The 12423-nt window shown below is 37.5% G+C and overlaps 1 protein-coding gene across 2 annotated transcripts in view; it reads left to right on the forward strand.

Annotated features, from left to right (window-relative positions):
• The window catches only part of CDH13 (cadherin 13), a 389565-nt gene that overhangs the window by 229271 nt on the left and 147871 nt on the right, over positions 1-12423 (forward strand). For both annotated transcript variants that reach the window (XM_015874147.3, XM_015874146.3), the window contains exon 6: positions 3311-3455. In XM_015874147.3, coding sequence (XP_015729633.1) covers positions 3311-3455 — 145 coding nt within the window. The remainder of the gene's footprint in view (positions 1-3310; positions 3456-12423) is intronic.

Raw genomic sequence — 12423 nt, forward strand, 5'->3', positions numbered from 1 at the left:
TTTGTGTGAGGAACTTAAGCGTTTTTGTGCAGTACGGCAGGCTGTTTATGCTGGGACTGGCTAATTAATCCCTTTGCACCTAGGATCTAATTCTGAATAAGAGACCAAATTCTATACTATGTTTTTTTTGGCAACACCCATACAACCTTTTGGAGGAAATCAATACCCTGCCCTGGAGCAGCTTGAGATACAATTATTTGTACCTATTAGAAGCATCGTTTTGTTTTTAAATCTTTTTTTCTCTATCCTTTATACCATGTAATAATCAGCTAATATTTTATTCATATCCTTAAAAGCAGGAAATTTAATTGCTGTTTATTTCTGTGTCTGAATTATTGCCTGAGTTTTATAATATAACCACAGACAATCTTTAAAACAACTTTTTAGCATTTAAAAAAACCCCTTCTTTTCCTACCTATTCTGTACCTCACCCAGCTGCACTTAATCAGTTCCCCTCTCCAGCAGCTCTGGGAGGTGAGGGCACAAAAACTGATTGGCTGAGGTGAATTTAAAACACCTGAGAACACTGTGCCCCCTTTGCTTTAAAACACCCTCACCTGCATCTGATTGTAGAGCAGCTGCAGCGCTTTCTGGAAGCATCTAGAAGCTCAGTTCTCATTGGGAAGCAGTGCAGCCTCTCCTCACAAGGCTGCCTGGCCAGCCTGTGGTGTGGATGGTGCTGTTCTGAGAAGCTGCTTTTTTTCACCACTGTAAACTAGCACCTGTATTAGACTTTGAAGCTAATCAAGCAGTAAAAGTTATTCCAGGCTTGGTTATGAAAAGCTTTAGATTCACGGTGTAATTTGCTGGGGGCCATTGGCTGGCTGGCTGCAGAAGGAAAGCAGGCATTTATATGCAGAGGAAGGCTATCCAGCATTGCTTCACCAAAAGCAATAAATGAAGGGAAGCAGCCATTCTGTGAGGAGAAACCTTGGGAAATGCTTGAAGTAATGGTAAGGATGGTGCTGGTTATCTTTGCTTGTAATTTTATTGCTGAGTGCAAGGAAGGAGGCAAGCCTCCTGTATGTTACCAGAGAGTGCTGATGTTCCTAGAAATATGGCTGCTAGATGTGCATGGATGTAACTTCATCTTCATGAAAGTAATTCCATAAAGTTGAGACACGAGGAGTATAGTCATTATTACTTAATAGGAAGTATATCTGTTTGGTTGTTGGTGGTTTTTTGGTCAGTTTGCCCAAATCTTTGCTTACCATTTCTCCTTATATTGTTCGAATCAGGTAGGAGCTTAGATATGTTCTGGATGTTCTGAATGCCATCAAAAGAGTGTAGTAGCTCTGGTATATCAGTCAAGTTTTAAATTAAAGCTAGATGGGCTTTTCTTTTTTACTGACAGACTGGTGTATCATTCTTCTGATAGTTAGATATAATTTTCCATATGGTTTTATTTACAACCTGTTTAAAATGATCTGTTTGCCAATGGTATCTTAAGCGTGTCTTTCCTCTGCATGTGTTTGGATTTTGTGTTAAGGTGTATTTTCTGCTTTTCTTTGACTTGGTTCTGATGTTGGGTTTGGGGAGAAGGTTGGAGGGTGGAGGCAAGATCTAGACAAGCCTCTCCTGTGTAGCAGGCAGGTGAAGACAGATGGTCCTAATTAGGTGCTTTGGGCTTTCAGCTCTTTTTACATAATGCTTAGGTTCTATGAGTTATTGTACAGCAACTAATAAAATCTGTCGTATTAACAAAATGAAGCAGATTGTGTAACAGTTTCCACAGACCTGTTATCAGAATCTTTTTGGCTAGTGGGACTCAGTAGAGTTTGCTATTGCAATGTAGATCCATTTTGGTTATTAGTGAAGATCTCCTATTCTCTTCTTTAACCTATGGAAGACAGACCAAGGAATGTTAGATCAGCCTTTGCTTTAGATCACTAGCAGTTTCTGTGAATGCAGATAGCTGCTATAAATTTAGATGTGGCTTTGTTCCTTCTGGTGAGCAGTATAGCTACTTATTTTTGAGGGAGTTTAAGAGCATCTTATTTTGAATTAGGAAGTGAATTTGCTCAAATTCCACAGAAAAATCTTGCTATTCTTTCATTCCTCAGAGCAATTAACATAGTAAATGTTGACTCATCAGAACTAAGATAAATCATTTTGTCAGCAGTTCCTAACTGTATCTGAAACTTTACCTAGATTTAATGTAGGTCAATAATGCTGTATTTTCCTTCCTAATCCTCATCATGTTGTATGCAATCCCAAGATTCTTACATTGACTTCATTGTCCAGTGTTACCCAAACCCAGGAAAGTGAATGGGTGTGTGCCATGCAAAGCCTGAGCTGTGCTAATGCCATGTGGATCAGTTGTCTTCATTTCAGAGGACATCTCAGCTTTAAAGCTGTTAAGCTCTATATGCAGCCAAAAAAAAATCCCAACAAAAAAACAATTGAGGAAAATCCTGAAGGGGGAAAAAAGAATAATTTCTAGATAAGTGAGAATGAGCAAAGTGAGTAGATGATAAAATGGACTCTGATACTATTTACAAATATTGTCTATGATTAGATAGCTTACTCATAACATGAATGCTCCTATTCATGCTCCACAAATATAACTATGAATGTGGGATGTCATTATAAGTATAATACATATGGCATGTGATATAATAACCACCTATTTTAATAAGGAATTAGAGTTTTGACCTAATTCTTTCCTAGCACAATTTATCACTAACTTATAAATAACTTACAGGTGTAAGACATGGCAATGAAGAATTAATTAATAGAATAAAAAATGCTCAGAGACTTCCAGCCCCTGCTGCTACTACTGTCTTGGGGAAAGACTGGAAAAGGGTGGTTTTAACATCTGTGCTGCGGTTCACTTTCTGGCTGGCTTAACTCTATTTAAAGAGTTGAATCGAGGGTTGGGTAGAGTAGGTGAAGATGACAGCTATTTCTGATATGTTTATTACTGTTTTTACTGGTGTCATGGTAAGGAGAGAATTGGAAATACACAGTGCTGCTGCAATTGAAATTGGCCTTTTCTGTTATCAGGTGTGAGCAGTTTTACTATGGTTCACCCTGATGACTAAGTTTTAGTAACTTGTGTGTTTTCCATTGTGAGTGAATTGATACATATCTTCAGAGAATAAGCTATTTTCAAGCTACTGAAGGGTGTCTTGGTGTGAATGTACATTTATCTTCCACTTAGATTTTTAAATCTGCTCTGAGCCCAGTCTAAAATAATGGTCTGCAAGTTCTATACCTGGTAACCACACCACTGATAGGAACTATTTTTCTCTTGCCATTCAATGTGATAAGGAACTAACAATTTTATTCTCTCTTTTTGTTTATACAGCTGGAAGTTGAGGTAACAGATTTAAGTGGGAAAGTCATCGATGGCCCAGTCCGCCTGGATATTTCAGTTATTGATCAAAATGATAACAGGCCCATGTTCAAAGAAGGACCCTATGTTGGTCACGTCATGGAGGGATCCCCTACAGGTAAGTCCATGCTGATTTGTGTAAATAAGCCTTGAGAAATTCTGTGTTGCTAAATGCATTATTTCCATGTCATGTGATCTTCCTTGCTGGTTTTATGACACAGTAAATTCATTTCCCGATTAACAAAAAAAAAAAAAAAAAAAAAAGGCAAAATTAACATGACAGCCGTGGTTTAGATTGTGATTTCTATCTGGAATCAATGAAAACAACCTCTTGGGTGTGATTGATTCAAATCAAATTGCGTGTAGAATTTGCTGTTTAGGGTGGGTTAGATATAAGCAGGACCAGTTATAATTATCTATCTTGCCTCAAATTATATAAACAACAGGTATAAATGTAAATAGTATCATGAAATGTTAGTATTGTAGTGAGGATTCCATAGTTACATACTTTGGTATTTGATAGAATGCTTGCAACAAAGTGCACTTTAATAATTGAAGTCAGTAATGAAAATGTTCTGATAATGTTCTGGTTAAACTGACTTTTACTGGATTTCATCAGCAAATAAGATATTGTTCCAGATGTCAATTTGAGCACAAATGACCAACCTAGCTAAACTCTTCCTGCAGATGCAGGCTGAATTAGTTCTCTTCTGCTTTGTCCTCAGCTGTTGTGCAGTTTTGTCAGTTGTTAAGCAGCTGCTGTGTTTCACTCCAGAGATAACTGTTGCATTTGTAAGCACTAGTTTTATAATCACACTACAATATAATCTTGAACTTGGTGGAAGGAAATCCATGTCAATTCACAGACCTTAATGGGAAATTGTTACTCTACATTCTACAGGAAGTGGAATTGTGCACTACATGTCTCCCTATCTGTGACTGAATGCAAGATTTTTATCTGATAAACTTCAGAGTTGGTGGCTATATATTTAAAAACAAAAGCAATTGAAAAATAAGCTTTTTTATCCTATTTTTTTTTCTTGTTGAGTACTGAAGTCTCTCATGTCTTGTGATTGAGTTCAACATATATTATTATAATGGTGGAATAGTAGCTGAGCCTGATTCAGTGACACCGATGGCTTTTTTTATTGTCTGTAATGGGCTTTGTATTAACTGTACTGATAACTTAGAAAACAAAAAGGTGAGAAATTATGACCCAGTTTATTTCCTATTGATCTCTGGTGTATCAATCTGCCATTTCTTGGGTGTAGGGTCTGTGCCCTACTGCAGACTTACCTCAGCAAGTTCACGTGTGACTCACTTTATTGATTACACAAGCAGGTAAAAATGTTTAGATATGTTTCACTAAAGACTGGAGAGTGAAGGCTGGTTAAATGAATGTGGCACTCAATTGAATTGCTGTAAGCATTTAGCAGAAATGATTTTAAACATATCTGATGCTATGTTACTTATAACAACGTGCTGCAAGCATAGTAGAGTAAAAGCTTAACTGGGGGGGAAAACACTGCTCAAGAATTGCATGACAAAAACAGACAAACAAAAAGACCCACTTGCTTTCTGTGATACACAATAGCCTGAATACACTGCGTTGCAGACCAGGACTGATAGATGTCTAGAAATAATTGCTGTAAATATAGGGACTTCTAAAGACCTTAGAAGCAAACAGGAGGAATGAAGAATGGAACTAGCCTGGAGGAAAGCTCAGTATCATGAATTGTTTAGATTGTTAAAGTATGGGGTAAGGACTGATGCACTGAATAAATATTATTGATAGCTGTGTGTTTTGTAAATGTGTGTGGCTGTGGTTCAGATAAATGAAAACTAGTTCTGAAGTTGGCAGCTGTTTATTGGGAGTAACCTGACAGTATTATTATTTTTTTAATACTTCTTCTAATAGCAAGAAGTTTAGTATGTAAATGAATATAAATGAGGTTGGATATGATAGATTATAATCAAAAGATGCCTGGTGAGGCTGGCCTGGTAAAATGGCAAAGATAGGTAAGACATCTTGATGTCATATGCACCAGTTGCCATCCTTGATACATTTCAATTATTATGCTAGAGTTTTCTGGACTGTGGTTTTTTCATTCCTTGAATTGCTTTCAATCTGTGAGTTAAGGTCACTAAAGTTTTAAAATGACTAATATTGCATTGAATCTGGTGAACTCCCCAGAACTACTTCTTTCTTGAGACCTATAATTCCAATAATATGGGAGAAGCTACAGGGGTGCTTTTAAGAGCTTTCACAAAGAGCCATCAGAAGAGACTAGTAAAGCATAAGTACCTTTTTATCCAAGGTAAAAGTAACATCTGAAGCTTCCCAGTGCCCTCTGATTCTGTCTGCATCAATGTTAAGATGGTACTTCTCCATACTTCAGTCTTTCCTTTTTGTCACAAAAGTTACCATATGTGTCCTTGTGTGGTTATTTCATATAGTGCACATGTTTTGAAAAGAAAGATGGTCTTCCTAGGAGGTTAATTGGGAGTCAGTGCAGGATATCTAAACCCAAACAGCATTAAAGAAATATGGTGTCAATATCCACACCTTTTTAGCACAGGAACTAAGTATTGCTTGATGGTGTGAGACTGAAGAGGAATGCAGGTTATATAAAAGTATTGTGCTTATTATTTGTGCTTTGCTGAATTTTAATCAAAGTATGTCAGGATGATTTCCAAAGTTCCACAAAGAAAATCTGTGGCTGAGTTGGAGGAATGAAAACATAGCGTGAAATTATTTCACCAAATAAAACTGTTTGTACAGCACGGTATGCAGGGGAAAGTACTTTAAAAGTGGCTTTAACGAAGATTGAATTCATGGCCATAATCAGAATCAAATACAGATGTACGTTTTGATAGATGCTATCATACTTCTAAGTAAAGCGTGTACTTGAAGTACTGCTGACATCAGTGATGATCTTAAAACAGTGGGGAAAAATAAATTGAAGATAATCACCAAAAATGGCTTTGTGCTTACAGTGTATAAAAAGGAAAATCAAATATGAATACTACTTTTGATATTTCTTTTTAGTGTCAGGAATTACAATCAACTCTTTGGAGTATGCTGCTAAAAGAAACCAAACAGCTTCCCTGCTGTGTGTTGTGTCATGCAAAGTAATTCCACAGAAATATTGACATATTTGAGTACTAGAAAGTAATTTAATGCATTTGGTGTGAATATTAATGATAGGAGGCTCATCGTATTGGAAGCTAAATATATAATTGCTTACCAAGTCCTGTCTTGTTCCCAACTGGGTGGGCATGGTCTGTTAACTCTGGGGGCAGCATGTATCTCATTTTATGCTTATCATTTATTATACTAGTTTGATCCTCTGGCTGGCCCATTTGCAAGGACAAGAAATAGGGAGCCACTCCTCTTCTTCTTCAGGACACGGGAAAATGGTTTTAAGTTGAAAGAGGGAAGATTTAGTTTGGATGTTAGGGGGAGGTTCTTCACAAGGAGAGTGGTTAGGCCCTGGAACAGGCTGCCCAGGAAGGTTGTGGATGCCCCGGCCCTGGAGGTGTTCAAGACCAGGTTGGACAGGGCCCTGGGCAACCTGATCTAGTAAATGTGTATGTTTGGTGGCCCTGCCAGGCAGGGGGGTTGGAACTACATGATCCTTGAGGTACCTTCCAACCCAGGTCATTCAATGATTCTTCAGCACCTGGCAGAGTTCAATTGGATTTCTTCTAACTCTTTAGTGAACTGTTTAGTTTGCTTGTTGTCCTTCCTGCTAAAAGGAGCTTTCTCCTTCTGTCTTCTGCTTGCAGTAGTATATCAATAATGAGTCTTGAGCCAGATCAGCATTCATGCCTGATGCTGAAGGTTATGAATATATTAGGGTCTCTTCATCCTGGAAGCTTCACATAAAGCATTCAAAGTAGTGTACTGCGAGAAATAGAAAAATGAGAACAAAAATAGTTAGCTCTCTGGGCATGTTTTATATTATAGCCCAGATTAATTAAATAAAAATAAGAATGTTTTCTAATTGAACAAAAAGCAATCCACAATCCTTTATTTTCTAAGGGCTGAGATCCTTTTGGGTTACCTGAAAAACTATGTCTCAGTGTGACTGTGTCGTACAATCTGTAGTTCTTTGCAGATGAATATTCATGTGTTAAGTTTCCAGTGTGGTTTTTCATCTGCTTATGTACCCCTTACTTAAGCAGAGAAGGATGAGCTTAAAAGGTTTGAGTAGCTTAGACACATGAGATGACCTTACTCATAAAATCAATTCATTGAAATATTGGAGAGAAGGATGCTACAGCCCTCTTGATGAGGCTTCATTAGTGTTATAGAAAGTTGGTTTGTGTTGATTCAGAGTCACTGCTTCCCATTGCCTATCTGCAGGCCAGCAGCCCTGCAGGCTATAAGGCAGGCTGTGCTTTTAGGCAGTGGTTGTCAGTGTCCACACAGCTGTGTTTCATTCAAACCCTTTCAAGTGTGTGGAAAAAGGTGTTAAATCTTTGCAGCTTGCAATCCTGTGCCATATATTTATTATATGATTTGGCGACCGATGGCAGTAGGTGCAGCAGCTGAAGCACTATCCCTGCTTTTTTGTCCTCTCTCTCAGCTGGATGTAAATCTTGGAATTGTGTTACCAGGTTTTATAACAATGGGGCATCATTTCCTTTGACAGTAATGCTATGGTGTGGCCACTGTTCCAAGTGCTGAGTGGAAAAAGCCCTGTAAATTGTCAGTGCAGGCAGGGTTTGACTGCCTCAGTGCACAATGCCAGGGTCAGCCAATAGAGAAATCAACACTATTTTTATTGTGAAAGAGATGCATAGCTGAATAGAAAACATGCAATTGTGGGATGGCAGGATTATTTTTTGCCTTATAGGTTAAACAGTTTATTTTCCCCAATGTTATTTCAAAGATACCATTGGATCAGGTCTTTAAGGGAGAGAGAGAGAAAACCCTGTTTTTACACTGTAAGCTAATTTTTTTTTTTTTTTCTTCATGTTTTGCCCTGTATTCCACACGTCCCTTGGGGTTTAAATTGCTCTATTTGGTCCCAAGATGTCAAAGAGCAATTGAACATTGGTACAGCTGGATGTGAGATACGAAAAATATCCTTAGAAAGAATGACTGGGCAGTAAGAGAACATAGAAGTCATAATAAGCAGTTGATTGCATAGAACAAGTTATTCAAAGAAATATTCATAGTGTAGTTTTGCTGTTGCATGTGAAGGAACCCCTACCCTTCCAAAACAAAATAAACCCAACCCCACATTTGTAACTTTCATTTTTAGCAACTACAGAACATCAAATGTGTGTGTAATCCAAACAGTTGCCAGAAGTGACGTTTGAAGCCAATGTATACATTCTTTTGTCTATTTTCTACTTAAGAATGAGTGTGAGATAACAGATGATGGTGTGTTTGAAAGAATCTTTGAGGAGTCTGAAATTTGTCTCTGTTTTTCAACTACTGAAAAAGAAGTATTCAAGTTCTCCTCGAACAGAATTTCTGCAATGAATCTAAATTAATTCAACTTTGAAGTCGTCTCAAAGCAGTTGATAAGAAAATGTCATAGTGGAACAATTTCACAGAGTTGACTTTTAACACTCTGAATTGTTTTTCTTATTCTCTCCATATAAAAATTCTGGAGGAATTGACCTAATCTTTCAAAATGTTTCAGTTGCAACAGAATTGCAACAAAGCAAGTATTTTATTATCATAATAGGTCCAATAAGTTTTCTTGTTTGCCTGCAAAGAACGTTTGTTTTGATGCTTACTGTTATTGTGTCTGTGTAACACTTCAAATCAGATCACTATGTAAGAAAAATAAGAACCATAGAGTAGTCAGTGTAGGCTTCAACTGCACTATCTGTGACAATGTTACCTGCTCCTTCTTGAAGTATTCCAAGTGTTCAGTATTTAGTTGATTGCCCCTGTTAGGATCTTGCTCTGAAATCGTTGATCGATTCCCTAATACTGGTCAAAAATATGACTTTATTAGCTGAGTGTGTCCCCCATTCTAGTAAATTACTTAGATGTGGTACATAATTACTGCTATAACATTCTGACTTATCTTTCTGTTGGATGGCTTTACACATACCTTCCGAACAGAAGTGTTTGCTTCCAAGCCAGGAGTAGGTTATACTTCATATATATATATATATATATATATATATATATATATGGCATCAGTGTCTGAGTTGGATTCTGCCCAGGACTTTTGTTTTGAAATTCAATTCACTACATTTTTTTATTTCCTATTATGTTGCATGAATCGTTAATTAATGTCATTGATCTTGTAGTTTCAATTGTTTAGCATCTGCAAAACCTTTGCTGGGAAACTTCATAACTAAGTATTTCTACCAAAAGCTCTTGCAGTAAATCCTCTGATTCAGCACCTAGGTAGCACTTTTACTCTTCAAAAAGTTCTCCTTTGGGGTAAAGCACCAATTATAAAAGTGCAATCACAGCGGTTGCATGATATTAAAATAAAACCTATGCAGTAGCATATAATAGCAAATAAGACTATTAAACAATATACGGTTCTCTTCTCTATGCAGGATTAGGTTCTTACTCCCACAGGCTGTATAAGTGCTACGCTTTAGAGGAATTGTAAACATTTGCAGGATTGGATTGTTCTTGAGAGCTCTGGAATGAAGCCAGGCTGAGCCCAAGACTGGCAAACAATGCGCTGTTCAGTTTGAATTAAACCTGCTTAGGGTTCTTCCACAAAGAGACAGAGGTTTGTGTCTTTAAACCGAGGAGTAAAATGGGATCAGAATTCTTGGTAGCCAGGATCTCCATTGCACTCAGGAGCAGTAGTAGCAGCAACTACGTAAAAGCAATTCAAGAAAAATCTAGATGAAAACATCTGGCAAAACCTAAAGTTATCAGATGAATGATTTTGTGAGGGCTGTTGGTACTGTTGTTGATTGAATACCTCCAAATTACTGTAACTTCTGGTCAGATTTTGAGTACTCATGTAATGCAACAAAAATGAAGGATGACTCTGAAAGACAGAGTTGAATTACATCAAAGGTGTGATGTACTGAGGTAGGATGCGTCTATGGTGTAACTGTGAATAAATGACTTTAGTGTTACAAATCATTGTGTTGGAGCAACATATGAAATGTTAGTTTAACAAGTTTTAGTGGTGTAAGTGAAGTTTGATGGAGTTAAGAAAGTTTTAATGGGTGAAACTGTTCTTGTTGTGTCAGTGTTTTTTATTTCCCTTACATATGAAATAAGTGATCCCCAAATCTAGGGACAGGATTTGGTATAGGAGTTCAGTGCTCGACTGCAATAGAGAAAGACTGTGGCTATGGAAAACAAAAGTAATAGAGTCACATCAGCATTTTGTAACAGACAGTGTAATGGAACATGAAATTGCGTACATTGCTGTTTGGACACGCTTGCAAACATTACTTTGCAAACTCTTGGTTTTTAATTTAAACAGCCTTTCCTTCTTGGTTCTGAGCTGAACTCTATCATAGTTTCTGTTAACAAAATCTACAGCACTCAAAATCATTATAAGACAAAGAGAAGTTCCTGTTGGGCTGCTTGTGATCTTGCTTATTTGGCAGTTTAATTTTAGGAGGTTACACTTTCAGCAGGTTTGGAAAATGCTGCAGGCTTACTAAATAAGTAAAGAGTTGAAAAACGGATATCTTTTTTCTTAGTAAGGGTAAAATATGTTAATAGTATTTCTTTTCCTTTTCAATTTCGTTTTTTGAAGGTTTGCCTTTGCTAGTTAAGATAATGTAGTTTATCCATCCTTTGGGCTCTTATTTTCTCATTACTACCGCTGTATTCAGGAACTGAAGGTAAAAATTATCAGCTTCAGGCTCCATTGCTATTGAATTAAGTTTTAAGGTATTTGGGTGGGTTTTTTCCCCTCTCTAACAGTAGCATCCTTCTGGAAGCTAACAAAGCTTTTAGTTTTCCACCCTTCCTAGTTTCTAGCTTATAATTTCACTGTCACTTCCACTACAAAGGAACAGGTAAGTGTAGTGAAAGGGCAGAAAAATTCAGAATGCCTTCCTCGGTCTCTACATAGATTCAAATGTCAGTTACAGTATTAGCAGTGTGTGCCTCCTCTCTTGGAGAAGTCCCTGCATGAAAGGATTCAGTGCTGCTGACTGTGCCACCTCCAGCCATGCACTGTAGTGTGGAAAACTGTCAAGAGAACTTTGTGTGGTTTGCTGAATATTGATAACTTAATCAACTGAATCTTGATAGAATTTTCTGATTAAAAACAATGATAATTTTTTCAGACATTTTCTAGAGAGAGAGGGTCTGTGCTAAGCACAGACTGTAATAAAGAAAGGGTTCAGCCATTCCTATCATGACTTAATTAAATACACTTTTGTATGTTGTTATACTTTGTCGTGACTGGTATACCTCAGGCTGCTTTAAGGGTTTTAACTGGTGTGTGTTATAGTGGAGGAAAGATCTTTCCTGACTTCTGTAATTTGCCATTTCCCTAAATGTGTCTGTAATAGATTTATGTGGACTGCAGTGGCCAAAGACCTGGAAAAGATCTAAAAGAACTGAATTAAAAGAACCAGGATGATGTGGGTTTTTGTTCGTAGCTGCTCTTAGTGATTAAACTGTTTTCTCTTGCAAATCTGGTATACCTTAGCTATGGGCTAATCCCTGACATGCGCTAGGAGTTAAGACCTGTTGAATGCTAAGTAGATGGTGTGGACCAGTATTAATGTAGGGCTGTACAGGAGTCTCCTTATTACTGCTAGCCAAAGGGAAAAAGAAGGGTATTTCATGGTTTGCTACAATGCCTAGGGATATCAAATTTACATATGGCCTAAAACTGCTGATCAGAGCTAATCTCCGTGATCATTATAGCTTGAAGAAAGGTTTAATATTCAGGCTTTTCAGAAGTTTTTCTAAGCAAAAATAGGCTACGGGAAAGTGGGCCATTGGCAAGCCAGGAATGTGTGTTGCTGTCAAGAATTTTAATGGCTTGATGCTCTGAAGTGAGGATCTGCAACCCAGCTTTGTGCTTGGGGAAGTTGTGGCTTCTTTTTTTCCCCCCACGTTTTCTTATTTTATGAAGTCTGCACTAAAACACGCTTCACCCTACACCTAT

Source organism: Coturnix japonica, chromosome 6, assembly GCF_054131305.1.
Source record: "Coturnix japonica strain WE chromosome 6, WE-NBRP24, whole genome shotgun sequence".
Classification (NCBI taxonomy): Eukaryota; Metazoa; Chordata; class Aves; order Galliformes; family Phasianidae; genus Coturnix; species Coturnix japonica.